This window comes from Dermacentor variabilis, chromosome 10 (assembly GCF_050947875.1).
Source record: "Dermacentor variabilis isolate Ectoservices chromosome 10, ASM5094787v1, whole genome shotgun sequence".
Lineage (NCBI taxonomy): Eukaryota > Metazoa > Arthropoda > Arachnida > Ixodida > Ixodidae > Dermacentor > Dermacentor variabilis.
The window spans coordinates 99,997,510-100,012,316 of record NC_134577.1 but is presented as its reverse complement, the minus strand read 5'-3'; the positions used below and the strand labels follow the sequence as shown (position 1 = coordinate 100,012,316).

Sequence of the window (14,807 nt, the reverse complement as noted above, 5' to 3'; positions counted from 1 at the left end):
CTGCAAATCCAAACACGAAATAGGTTAACTTTTATGGCGTCTCCCAGAGACGAATCTGGCAGTGCAGGTTTAACTCTCGCTCGGCAACCAGGCATCACCTCCTTTAGCCTCCCCACCTCCCACCTCCTTTAGCCTCTGCGTCCAGTAAGAGTTCGGATGATTTCTTAGAGGAATTTAAGCGTAATTTACCACCACCGTCACCAACACGAAGTTGTCGATTTGCATCGAAAGTTATGTTGACGCTGCATCATTTACTTACCAGTTCAAGGTGCTGCAGTAGTTCGTATTCACAGAAACAATCTTCAGTCCAGGGTATGGTCTTGCTGAATAGTAGCCTGCCCTGAAATGAGAGTAATATTCGACGCTCAAAGTGGAACCATTTGTTTCGAGGCTGCATTTTCTGCCTGCGGCACCTTGTAAAGCCTCTCGCAATCCTCTGAGAGTTTATGATGTGCTTGCTAAATGCTTCCGTCAGGAAACACGCACTATTACACATAAAAGGTTTCAGCCTAGAGTGTTGAAAGTTGCTCGACGAGTGGTGAAGGATACGCGGTGTCTTTGCGCACCCATGGTGTCCATACCACACGCACAACTGCACCTGAAAGTCATCATAAACTAAAGTACGTGGAACTTCAAGCAGTTAGGTTAACGCGCGTGCGAACGGGTTCATCATACATCACGGAGAGTTGCCATGGGCCATTTTGGCTAATGCTGTCATTCGTTTGACGAGAATGCTGTGCAAACCATAGTGACTTCCTTATGCATACTACTGCACTTGCCTATGACAAAGCACGCAGTTTTAGAAGAGTGATCAAGGGGCGTAACTTACAGTTAAACGCAATCAATTAGCGAGGCTTCAGATACCCACACAAATGCTCACAATCCTTGATACAGAGAGAAGCGCCTTGCCGATGTTTAAAGGCGCGGATGGGGGGGAGGGGACCAAGTCTGGCAATAGCCATGCTTTACCAACTAACCCTGATAGGTGCCTTTCTTTCAACTGTTTTTGCAGAAATAGGAATTAAAATGCAGTTTGTTTCATCATCAGAAGAGCCACCATGGCCTTTTAAAGCTCGAAATTCCCGTAAATGACAGATACGCCTGAGCGATTACTCAGCCAAGGACAATTCCTCAGCGAAGTGAGCAAGCGCTTAATCAGATGGTTCGATCTCCGTTTGTCGAAACCACATGTACACGTCCTGTTTGAGTGATACGTTATGACCAGGTTTATAAGCACTTTCGGTCTTGAATTTGTTTTCGCGCTATGAAGAGCAGAAAATTCAGAAGAATTTTCTTGTCTTTTTGAGGCACGCTGTTACGACGAGCTGAAGGCATAGTCATTAAACATGCTTAAAGCAGTGAAACATTCTCATTTCTATGGTTGTTTCAAAGCAAGCCACACCTGTATTTACAAAATTCCTTTGAATTTGGGCAACCCATACTCATGAAAGACCACTCATGGCAATTCGGAGCAGGCTCGTGAGCACCCATGCAGGATGTTCGGCCTACATATATTTTCTTCTAAGCGCGTATAATCTCTACGTACTCATTCGGAAAAAAAGAGGGCAGTCTTCCACAGAAACTGTGCTTCTTTTAAGCTTGTGGGCTCGTCGGACACTACTTGCTTATGTCCATGGTCAATGCCTTGCGTTGTGTTTACGTTGTTAATCGTAATCATGCTATCAACAAAACAGAGATACTGCAGATAATGTGGGTCCAACGACAATTCACGAGTAGCATGTGGAAATAGCGCAAAAACCATTCAGTATGTTTTGTTCGCATGTCGCAGTGCCCATACGATGGGGAACGAGGATGTAGTTACCCTATCCGGTGTATTGCCTTCTGAAGCTAGTGAGAAAAAGTGAATTGTTGCGTAGTGGAGAGTAGTAAACGACATCTGAAGTATTTGTTCATGGCGTAAATTTAAGGCCAAGCGCCGAATTAAAAGTACACATACTTTCCGAGGCAATAAAGCACAAGCCATTGTTCTCAAGGTCCGCGAAAAGATGCACTAAAACTAATAACGAACGTTATCTTGGAGGCGCCTAGCCACCAGCTCGTTTAAAAAGGTACGCTCATAAAGCCTATACGCCCATTCTAATACCAGCGCTTAGAAACAGTGAGGGAATTCGCTTCCATCGGAAGGCACCCGTCAAGAATATCTTAAGGGACAGCTCACCTTCGTATGGTGTCGGTGGCAGATGGAGGCAGCCAGCGAGACCACTGATCAGCTAGGGTGTCGTAGATCCAGGAGGCTGACATCTTTCCTTTCTCCTCAGGAGGCGCAAAGCTGCGAGTTGCATATAAAGATATTTACGATTCCCTCCACATTTATCCTTGCTAACAGTTACATGATGCAACCTCAACGCAAACTTAAATGTCGTTAATGCACTACGACGCTGCAGGGGGAGTGGCGGATTCCACTTGGATTTCAACCACCTGGAGTTCTCGGATGTGTAACTAGGCCTTGCTAATTGAAGAATTTTTTGCATTCCGCTCCTACAGAAATGCGGCCCTCGGGGCCAGGAATCAAGCCCACGACATCGTGCTCGGCAGCATAACGCCATGGCCACTGGGCCGTTACGAAAGTTTTCGTGTCATGAATGGCAACCTACCGACGTCACTTGACACACTGGAAACTCGAGAGATATGATAGAAACTGTAAATGACACTGCGGGCAACACAACAATAATCGGAGCGGTAAATCAGAGCATCGCGGTCGTAGCACTGATTAGCGCACAGCGAGCTTCGCACGATGTCCCGGTTGACGTTCCCAACAGCAGCAACTGCACTGCGATGAAAAAAAGTGCAAATGCGTCCTGTAGATTGGCTTCACCGCCAATTAAGTAGGCCCAATTCACACAGCGTCTCTATTGCAAGCGTTTCATTGGTCTGCCACCTTCGCTAATGTTATGCTCATTGTGAGTGCTGTCTTGTACTTTTTTATCGCGGGGCATTATACTGCATATAGAAACTTTCTTATCAAAACCAACCTACATTCACCGGTGCTTTCATAGAGTGTTATCGTAAAATACTGCTGTTTTTACTAATCCCATTCAGATGCAGCTAATATCTGAAACTGAGAGCACGTAACTTATAGATTTCTGAATATCAAAGTTTGGCATATGAACCTACGAATCCTTAGCATTCATTTCGAGAATTCACATTTCAACATTTTGTATTTTCATTTCTGTCTGATATAGGAGATAAGACTTATCGCACTGTACATCGCAAAAGATCAATGCAAGCAGCGACTGTTCTCGATAACTGCTGTTAGAGAGCAGCAGTTGTTGTGGCAGGCAGCTATTTCTTTACCAAATGTAGGAAGCGAACAACTCCTGCTCAATGATTTCCAGACATTCAGTAAAGATTTCTCACCTTTAGATTGCGCAAGAATTCGCACACTTGATAGAGGCAAGGCAAATATTTATTCAAGGTCGTTATGTTTGTATTCGTTTCGATGATGTGCACTACTATAAGCATAAACGTAGACTCCTTAAGGAACCCAACGCTTACGTGGTTTTATTAATGCCACTGTTACTGCGCACCGGATACGATCACTTTTCCAATGTTTCCTCCTTTACACGCTCCTCGATTGCGGCACATCCAGTTGCGAGTGGCATGACATGCATCACACAATGTAAATGTTCCTATTCTTTATCAAACTATCCTGGTGTATCCCTCATATCTTAAGTCATTTTGGAAGTAAAGTACTATATTCTTTGTTAGATAGTCGTTTTTGTCGAATATCCGTATTCTAATAATTCAAATGTTCACTATTCCGTCCGCCACAATGTATCTTCAGTTTTCATTGCCGTCATCATGAAAGCTATTAATTGAACAGCGGGGTCACCATGTTGCGCGGCAGGCATGTACATTACCAAACACAGTATAATATAGCAATGAAGATGATTTTGGTTCTCCTCTGCGGCTGAAATAGTGCTGGTCTTTAGTATTCCAATTTCTATCTGCTCCTTCGGTTTTCAATTTTCCTTGGTTATAGTGGAACGCGTTTTCATAAGCTTTTCCAAGTATGAACAGAAAATATGTGCATTGAGGTCAGCCCTGAATCGCCTTCATTGATTGCAGCATAGAAAAGTTGCACGGGCCTTGGAGTAAGGAGTCATTACATTGATCCGCTCCAAAATCCTCAGTAACCTTTATTGAACGTAATCTTGCATATATGTAGTACACGTAGCATCTTCTTTATTGATTAACCTGAGTCCGATTGAAGAAACAACAAGAGGGGCCATTTTGTTGCTCTTCTTTTTCTATAGTGACTGCTTAGGCGCGCTCCAGAAAAAGGGCTTTATTGCAGGAATATTTTTTTTCAAATAACCTTGTTCTGTCATCCTTTGATCATTGAAGAATTTGTGGTTTCTGTAAAATCAGGCGATAAAATATTCGCCCAAATTTTAAATTCCATATCACTAAATAAATAAATAAATACGCTGTACGAGGGCCCTTATCTGCATATATTGCTCTCACAGTTCAAGACCTGTGGATTTCTTGTCAAATTCAAGTCACCTACTGTTTACACAACTTATACTTGCCACACGCCACATTGCGCATTTGCCTTTATTTTTGTTTCGGTTCCAAAGTAGCTGAACGTAAGATTCTTACAATGACAGAACAATTTTCTACTCTCTTCCTTCACGCAAGCTGACAACACACTGTCGAGAGTCGGTAATCATGGCGCACAGCAGAAGAGCCTGAAATCGCTGGTTTGATGCGTCACTGTAGCTGGCATATTCCGGTACGGGACTATGTGTGTCGTCAATTGCCATGCAAGCAAAGGAGGCGCAGGCGGAAAACTTAACTAATAATTAGCCCTCTTCTACAGCATTTCTATCACGTCGCATGGAGAGTGAAACAGTAAAACATTCTTGTCATTATTAACAGACCATCCGGTACTGACAACATGCTCACCAGTTGGCAGGGTGTGCCTCGTGGTTTCCGACTGCAGGGAAGACTGGCACGCCAGGCAGGAACTTTGCGATCGCGTCCGCCGTGTACTTTGTCACAGCGATGTTACCTTCCCGAGACGTGTTCCACACGTCGTGGGGGACCATGTCGCCTGTCCATATGACGTAATCCACCTGTGACGCGGCATCCTCATCAGTACGGCTTATACATGTGCTCAGTGCATGGTGTATTCAGCAATCAATACTAGAGTGCGCTTGTCTCTTTTCCTGTTTTCGTCGTCCTGTAGTTTTGCGAACGGTCCACGCAATAACTCGGACATGACAATGGTGTCCCGAAACATGGAAACTTGATTTGATGTTCAGCCGACAAGCAAGTAAAACGTCAGTCTGGAGCATTTACCGTGCAAACCGCGTTTCGGCAAGAGAGCCTGTCTTGCTCAGGTGCTGTTAGGAACTGCTATAAGCCTCTATTTCAACATTCCCATCGTTAGTATGAGAGCTCAGTCTTGAATTCTACAGCGCTAACGTCGAGAGCGAGCCGTCAGCGTAGCTTGAATCTGACAAAAAATGCATCCGTGCATGTAACTGTCTCAGAGCCTTAGGTTTAACTAGCTGGGCTCCTTCAAAAGCAAGTGTCGTAGAAGGGGTCAAGTTTGTCATCATCCGAAAATCGCAGCGCAGAATCATAGCGAGGCCTGTGCAGTCTACCCAAGACCAAACAAAGACGCCAGAATATGGTAGCCCAGCACCAAATTAATTGACAACTCGGTGCATGGAAAGCATAAAATAACGCTTGAATCAAACGACTTCTGCCGAAATCTAAGGGATGAAGGACGCTTCGTGACAGAAATTTCTTTTTTCATTCGAGACTTCTTGTCACAGAAATCGTCCACTTCGGTTACGTTCACAGATCCGTAGTAGAGCTGCTGTCCTAAAGTTGTCACCGGTGACACTGACTTCGGCGATGTGAAGTCGGTCAATAGCATAAGCCATGTCTCCTTTCCTTTTCACTTGAGCAGCGCCTTTCTGCGCTTGACCTCGGTTAATTTCGAGAACTCTAACCTGTCTCACCTTCCCTGTGGGCATAGAATAAGCTTACGGTGATGAAGATTATAACCTATTTTGTCAGCATTTCTTTGAGTGCAGATATTGCAGTTAGAAAATTCTAGCTAGCATGTGCTCTAGGCCACACAACGCCTGCGTACTTGCGTTTGTGGGACAATTGGGCGCATTCCAATAACTAGCCTTCTTCTGCATGTCCTTGCAACCTGCAATTTTCCAAGCGTTTTTCTTTTCCTAGATGTATTTGCTATATACTGGTTATACAGCCATTGTGCACCCTTTGTTCAAGGATGCAAGAAAAGTTATCGAATTGGTTTATGTAATTCATGTGCTTCTTAATATATTGGCGTAATCCCGTGTCAATATTCACTACTCGTATTTTTCTGAATTGCTCCTGTTTGTCTTCCCCGACCTCACTAATGTCATTTCACGACCCGGCTTGTAGGCTTCGTCAGGAAACACACTTTGTTTCTTTGTTTTTGCGTCCCCTCGTTGTCATGGTGCCTTGTGCGTGTATAGATATCTGAATAAAGTCAAACAACATAATCACAAGAGAACGGGACATCGGATGCAGACTCCGACGAGAACTCGCCTTGTGGTAATCGCGCACCGTCTGCAGCATGTTTTCGAACGTCTTGGCCGGCAGGTCGCACTTGCGCAAGGCGCCCCAGTGTCCAGCGGGGATGTTCGCGAGCCAGTGCGCCTTGCCGTTCTCCTCGCGGCAGCAGAGAGGCTCGGGGCAATCGGCACGGCTGCCTTCCGAGTAGCGCAGGTCCACGTGCGTGTCGGTGAGGTGCAGGAAGCGCAACCTCGGGGCGCCCGGCTATCCGGGAGCCGAAATAAAGAGAACACACAAATTTTTTATACAACCGATAAGGATTGACAAAGCTTCGTTTAAGGACGCTCAAACTTCACTCATTCATGTTTCAGAGAGCGTGAAGTACTGCCTTCGGTAATTCTGCAAGAGCTTAGTTAGTTGTTTACTTTCTGCCTTAAAAACACACTGTGATAATTCACGTTTACTTCTATTCCATTTCCCGTTATTTCCAAAAGGGAAGGAAAGACCTCCCTGTCTTTCCCTTCCTTTTGTCTCTCTCCCCCCGTTTCAAAGCACCTTCCAAGTACAGCTGTCTAGGACTGTAGCCGAGCGGAAGCCGAACTGTAGCCCTCTTAACAAAATTTGGCGTAAAAGTGGCCTGTCACCGGCTGTGACTTCCGAGCGCCGACAAGCGTTCATGGACACAAAAGTGCAAGCGGCCTGCAGGTGACCAGCCACTGTCGGTTTCTCGCTATGATCTCTCGTCCCCTTTTTCTTTCAAAGCATTCGAACAGAAGGACAGCTAGTAGAGCTGGGGTGATATTCGGCAGATGAACAAAAAACAAAATGCGAACACGCATGCCCACACCAAAAAAAGAAAGAAGGAAAAAGAGTTGGTGTGCGCCGTGAATGAGAAGTATTCAGTGCCCTTTTGTGCCCTACATCCTCACACCATATGGACTCCACCACTCCAAACAAGCCACATGACTGCGCTGCACAGCGTAAGCTGGAATAGCGCCTCTATCGGAGCTTTATTTTCGGCCGCATGCACTTAGTACCGTGCAAGGAGGCGCCATAACGCATACCGAAATGTAAACACAGGCATTGACAATACGCAGGCACCGGTCACATCGCTTGACCCGTGGTACGATACGATGCACCTGCCGTGGTTGCTTAGTGGCTATGGTTTTGGGCTGCTAAGCACGATGTCACGGGATCGAATCTCGGCCACGGCGGCCTCATTTCGATGGGGGCGAAATGCGAAAACACCCGTGTACTCAGATTTAGGTGCACGTTGAAGAACTCCAGGTGGTCTAAATTTCCGGAGTCCTCCCATACGGAGGGCCCAATAATCAGATCGTGGTTTTGGCACGTAAAACCCCATAATTTAATAATAAATAACGATACGATGAAGATGATCATTCTTTTGCATGCCCTTTGATGATAGGCGGTGACAAATGGTCACCTAGCCTGCTTGAGTTGACCAGATGCATGCAGTATGCCACTGCCACATGCAACTGCTACATGTCGGGACGCTTGGTGGAATACAACGCCACTGCAATGCAAAATTTGCACGTATCGACGCTACGCGGCCCGCATGCCAAGTCGTGACAAGTGGCATGATAGGACGCTAATGATGATGATCGTCATGATGACTGAGTGACTGAGACCTCCCTGTCTTTCCCTTCCTTTTGTCTCTCTCCCCCCGTTTCAAAGCACCTTCCAAGTACAGCTGTCTAGGACTGTAGCCGAGCCCTTTGAAACGGACCGGTGACAAACAATTAGGCACCCTGCTTGATTTATTCAGGTATGCTATACATGTTTTTCATTCCAGCATATTTTTGTTCACCTAGTTAAGCTTCTTTTTCTTCCTCGAACCTTCTCCATCTATCTTGTACCACTGCCTATGAACTGCTACATGGCATGCCACCTGGTGTAATAATATGCAACTGCAATGCAAGGGGTGCACATCTCGACGCTACCTGACAGGTCTCATATCGAATTACAGGTGGCTCGATACCATGCTAATTATGATGATGATGATAATGATTTATTGGCATCCCCCTTGAAACGGGGCGGCGACAAATAGTCACCTGTCCAGCTCAATTTTATACGGTATACTGTACATCTTATTCCTTCCAGCATTTTTGTATCCATCTCCTTAATATCATGTGTCTTCTTCAAACATTTCCTTTCTACCTTGTACCGCTATCAGTAAACTGCTACATGGCATGCCACTAGGTGTAATTTAACGCAACTGCAATGCAGAGTGTGCCCGTATTGACGCTACGCGACGCGCATCTCACATCGTGTGTCTCCTCGGGCGCTAGGACCCATGTATAGGGCATTTTCCCGCTACAATATAGCAAGCGCTGTCGCGGCTCACTGGTAGAGTAGCCGACTCCCGGGAAGCGGGCACGGCTTCGATCCCGGCAGAAACTGGGAATTTTTTCTCATTCTCGGCGATAGCTGCGACGCACACCGGCGGCGGCGGTGGATACCATCGCCAACCAAGGCGGCTACTAGAATGAGTCCATCACAGCTCACACTGTAAAAGTGATGAATAAGGAAAGTAGCGCTACGCACACATTAGTTCGCGCCATTCAAGTGAGAGCTTCCGGCAGTTCGTTAGACATGGCTTGTCGTTTGCTGGAAAAGCGTCGCCAGCTAAACCGCGTGAGGTCCTCTGCGCCTCGACACCGCCCCTGTCACATGCTCATCGCGTCGCTGCTCGCGGACGCATTACCATTGGTCAGACGATGTCGACGCTAGCAAATTTTACTGCGAAAGCAATACTGCTCGCACTTTCGGCCCATCGGTGGTAGTGGCGCCTCCTTACACAGCTGCGCGTCACGTGACCGTGTGACGTCACGCCAGACCGAGCGACGGGGCTCCAGCTCGCGGCATCGATGGTGGAGGCGAAGCCTTGCGCGCCGCTGCTGCGACGCTACCGAGAGAGGGCGCTCGCTGGTGTGACGTCACGCTAGGAGGATAAATGGGGCTACAGCTCGGCTCCTCGCAGTGGTCGGCGCGCTGCCTTGCGCTATGTCGGATTAAGTATAGCCATAAGTTTAACAAAGGGCAACCATGTCCACACCATCAGCCGAACCAAGGCGCAGCCAAGGGCATTGCGTTCGCAATCTTCCAGGCTTAACCAAGCTAAGCCTTCAGCCAATTTTTTTTCTCAATGTTGCGATCGCGATCGCAGCGGCACGCGCCTGCCCGAATTGGGGGCTACCTCGACGACCGCTGGGTCTCTCCCGAGCCAAAGTAGCTGTCATGTGAAACAAGCTATAGAAGGAATTAAGGTGTGAGGCCGGCCTAATTGTTAATCAATGAGGATTGTCTGGGCTCAACTACTGCATCCACTGCGGACAAAGCACGGAAACGAGCGATGAAGACAACTGTTCTTTTCTCCATCATGAAATAAAACAGCGCACAAGACCAAGGACGGATAAAACGTTGTTCCTGTCTGTATTTTGTCCGCAGTCGTACTCTGTTCATCACCATTAGGCATTAGAAGCCTTTAAAAATTTCAAAGAGTCATATTAGGAAAATACGTCAGATTTGTCATCTATTGTATGAAACTAGTGCAGCTTTATGAGCGTTTCGTGAATAGTTCTGCATTGTGAGTGTAGTGTTATGATCATTATCATCAGCAGCAGCATCATCAGCCTGTTTTATGTGCACTACAGGACGAAGGCCTCTCCCTGCGATCTCCAATTACCCCTGTCCTGCGCCAACCGATTCCAACTAGCGCCCGCGAATTTCCTAATTTCTACGCTCCACATAGTTTTCTGCCGTCCTCGACTGGTTTCCTTTCTCTTGACACCGATTCCGTAACCCTAATGGTCCACCGGTTATCTGACCGGCGCATTACATGACCTGCCCAGCTCCATTTTTTTTCTCTTGATGTCAATTAGAATATCGTCTATACCCGTTTGCTCACTGATCCAAACCGCTCTCTTTCTGACTCGCAACGTTATGCCTAGCAATCTTCGTTCCATCGCTCTTTGCGCGGTGCTATACTTCTTCTCAAGCTTCTTTGTCAATCTCCAAGTCCTTGCCCCCTATGTCAGCACTGGTAAAGTGCACTGATTGTACACCTTCCTTTTCAATGATAATGGTGCTTTGATAACGTGCTTTGGAATCCCTCAACAACTGCCACTCAAGCCAGACCCATGGCTTTGGCAGGCCCAACTTTGTGCATGACCAACTTTAAAGAATAGAACATTGTAGGTATTTCTTATTATTTCTTATTAGAGCTTCGTTCTTTTTTTTTTCCTGTGCGAGGAGTGCAGAGGCAGCACCTCTTACTTTTGTCACGTGACGCGCAGAACTCGTCATCCATATAGACTCATTGATCAGGACGCGAGAACGCATCCTCTCTGAAATGCCACGTCTTCATATGACGTGCGGCTGTTGGCATGGTTGATCTTGCTTTTCGGAATGCGCTCATTTCTGCTCACAACACTGCAGAGAACACTATGATGGCGAACCGAATACTCCATAAGTGAGATTGACGACGTACGGAAGCTGCGCCGCACGTTATATATACGCTGAGCACTTTGGCATTGCATGAATAGAGTTCCTTACATTTACCGAAAACTTGCGCCGCCGTGTTGTATGCATGAGAGTGCTAGAATGCGGGAGATTTAGATCGGCATTATTCTGCCAGATCCAAGACGCTTCAGTAAAACAACGTGTAAAATGCCGCATTTTTTCTGCCTTAATACTTGACGCTGCATTAGCTCTGTAAACCCACGAGAGCTCGTCCTCGGTTGTGAAGTCGTATCAAACGGGAACAGTGCCGGCGGCTGATAAACTTCAATGAAAAAGTACCCGGTTCGCACTCGGTATTCCTCAGTTTCAATCGTCTGTTTCGTTTGCCTCAGTTGTTTGTTGAATTTATTGCGAGTACACGGTAACAAAAAACCGTACCACGGGCAAACGAAGACGTTATATGGCTATTTGATCCTAAGAAACCATATTTCTTCTGAAAGCAACATTCGAAACAAGCCTCGCGCGCCCACTTACTGACACCCCCATGGTAGCACCGCGGCCATTTCGAAACTCACGCGCCTAGATGGTGGCGGCGTACTTACTTTAGATAATATTGTCAGAAACTCCACGATTAATTACACGGCTATTATCCCTTATCTAGTAGAATTGCGACCATGTATGTGACGTCATGCATTTGTTTTGTCGTCATCTCGCCACTTGCCATCATTTACTTGTATGTTGTTATCTTTCCCATTTGCCCTTTCCTTCAATTACAGTATCAAGTTAGAAGCATGCTCTTCAGGCTAACCTTTCCGTCGTCAAAGCTCTTTCTCTCTCTCTCTCTCTCTCTCTCTCAGGTACTGCAACAACGTAAAGAGGCGCTCCGTGATAACAGGTCACCGTACCTTCGGTCTTGGAGGCACAGGATCGGGCTTCCTGGTATTGCGCAGCACGATGGTCCAGTTGAACGGTGTCTTGTCCCCACACTGTTCGCCCAGCGCCAAGCTGCACACTTCCTTGGCGCTCAGCGTGGTCTGCTTGCTGACGTAGAAGAACTCGTCCTGCGCCCAGAAAAAAACGTGAGTCGAGCCAAAATTTCGCGATGCAAGAAAATCCGCCGCACAAAGCCAGCTGAACTAAATTTTTAATCGGAGATAGTTAAGATTAGTAATTGTCATGAACGCGCGAAACGACGGTGGCAGGTGCGAAAAAAAAAGGTGAAATAGTCTTGCACTCACAGTTATAATGTTTATAATGGAATGTAACGAACACAGATAAAACAAATTTATTCTCGAGATCGAGGGTGCGAACCTTTCTGACCGATACTCATGTAAAATAACTGCTTTATAGCGAAATGAGCACTGAATTACAGATGTCGGGGTGTCCGCGGACAGCGCCGTAAAGCTGCCTGTATGTCCCCATTCAGGGCAGTTATTTTACTTTTTTTTTACAATACGTGCAAGAATGCTTGGAAGCGTATAGAAAGTGTATCAAAACTGAGATCCTATCGAGTCGCCTGAGCTAGAGACGCTGAGAAACAGGTTAAAGCAGAGGCAAAAATTACCACCAACAACGTGCAGTTCTCGGTTTAAGAAAAAAAATTAATGATTCGTTTATTAGCAGTGTGTGAATTTTTATAACATAATGTTTATTCGTTTATAGGAACGCGTAAGAAGAACTCGCTTAAGTTGGTAAAACGCGAGTTTGGGCATATCGAATGACTTCATACACCGAAGTATTTTTATGGCTTAAGCCTGTTCGTTATAAACGGGTTCGACCAATTCAATGAAGCCATGCTGTTTTGCACTCTTCGAACCAAACTTTCAGCTAGGGAGACAAAAACAAAAAGAAGGCAAAACTTTCCTCTTGAGTTTCGTTATTGAGTATGATGGCTTTGGTGAAATGTATTCGACTAACGTTGAATGACACGCAGCAAGTATCCCTTGTTGCTTTAGAGCAGAAACACAGGCCAAAAAAGAGGTTTGGCACGTGACTCGATTTCTTTTTGGAAACACGGTCAGCGCAGACAAATTCAAGGCCACAGAATGCAGTGGTGGCAATCACGGGATGGAAAGCAAGCGAAATGTACAGCTATGGTTAACACATGACGAGAGGTGCACGTACAAATTCCAGAGTTATTGGTGGGTAGAGGCGAAGCCTACTTACTTTTTTTTTTTTTTTGCCTGGGGCTTTTCCCTCCAGTTGCTGAAAAGATTTCCCCAAAGCATCTTTTTTCGTTGAATATGCTTATTTTCGTTGTGCTTTGCCCACTTAGACAAAAAAGTAACCATGTTTTCGGGGTGTAAACAGGGTGTTTCCCAACCTTTTAAAATGTGGAAATGCTACGTTGCTGGACAGAAGAAAAATAATGTTGTTTGCCGTTGCTTGGGGATACTCAGATAATTTTTTTTCATTCCCCCTAAATTGATAGTTAGTCTTCATTAATTATTCAATTTCGCGATTAATATTGTTAGATGAAAAGTGTCAGTGAGAAACTTGTGAAGCAACATGGAAAACTCCCGATGCAGCTTTCGGTTGTTCAAGACTTTCTGCATAAAGGTGTGTTTTTTTTTCCGAGCCTGAAAGCAGCCCGCAATACACGCAAAGCGCCACAACCAGCCAGTCGCGTGGCCATTTTGCGTGTATTCGTGAGCTTCTTTCACACTCAGAAAAACCCATTTATGTAGCACGTATTGAGCAACCGAAAGCTGCATCGAGAGTGTTTCATGTTGATCTACAATTTTGTCACTGACACTTTTATAATAATTAGGACAAATGCAAAATTGATTATTGAATCAATACTAATTATCAAATTAGATGCAAGAAAAAAATGATCGGAGTATCTTCAAGCGATGACAAACAAAATTACCTTTCTTCTATCCAGCTACGTAGCATTTGCACATTTTGAAACGTTGGCTCAAGTTGCATGAAACACCCTGTACGTGTGCCGCCGTTAAGTTTTCTAGTACAAGTAGCCCATCTGAAATTTATACTGCGTGCCGCAGGCTGACAAACTGTGCTTTTTCTCAGATTCTGTGAACCGTTGACGCTGCCTATTCATGGCGCATATTTCGCAACTCCGCCTGCTTGAACACCACATACACCATCTTTTCCATGTTTTCGTTCATGCGGTAACTTGTAGCCACGTAGAAGTCGACAAAATACCAGAAAAATCTTAGCGAATGGATAAACAAATTCACATCTCGTGGTTGCCGGAGTCACTCGCAATCAATGGGGACGAGCGTATGTTGGCCAAACAGGCCTGTAGCTGCGTGAATAAACGCGCAGCGGAGCATGTGTTGTCAATTCACAGAAATGAAGGAGCACACTTGCCCGCTCACTGCAATGCATGTAAAGGGTGTAAGCCACTGTTCAACGACATTAGGATACTATGCAGCAGCAAAAATACAAATAGCCCGTGAGCTTTATGAAGCTTGGGCGCTATAACGTAAAACTATTCCAAACTTTTCTATTCCAATTCTGCGATCAGCCCTCCGCTTTTGGTCAAAAACTTTTTCGGACCACCCCCACTTCACCTGTCCCTCACGCGACGTCACGAAAACCGCGATAGCTCCCCATCTGATATGACGTTACACACTGATTATGCATAATTTGATCGAACAAAACAAATATAATTATTTCTGATTCGACGCCTTTCTATCATTAGCCCTCGGCTATTGGTCAAAAGTTTTCGGGCTGCATCCACTTGAACTGCCTCTCACACGACGTCACAAAACCGCAAAAGCTTCCCGCGTCAAAGTGACGCGAACGCGTTAAAG

The 14,807-nt window shown here is 45.7% G+C and overlaps 1 protein-coding gene across 1 annotated transcript in view; it reads right to left on the bottom strand.

The window, feature by feature from the left end:
* Positions 1-14,807, bottom strand: part of LOC142559355 (sphingomyelin phosphodiesterase-like) — a 171,278-nt gene that overhangs the window by 19,738 nt on the left and 136,733 nt on the right. Inside the window, exons 4-8 of the mRNA XM_075670968.1 lie at positions 11,934-12,089; positions 6,580-6,810; positions 4,930-5,099; positions 2,180-2,290; positions 260-340 (exon numbers count right to left, since the gene is read on the bottom strand). Of these exons, the coding sequence (XP_075527083.1) occupies positions 260-340; positions 2,180-2,290; positions 4,930-5,099; positions 6,580-6,810; positions 11,934-12,089 (749 nt within the window). The remainder of the gene's footprint in view (positions 1-259; positions 341-2,179; positions 2,291-4,929; positions 5,100-6,579; positions 6,811-11,933; positions 12,090-14,807) is intronic.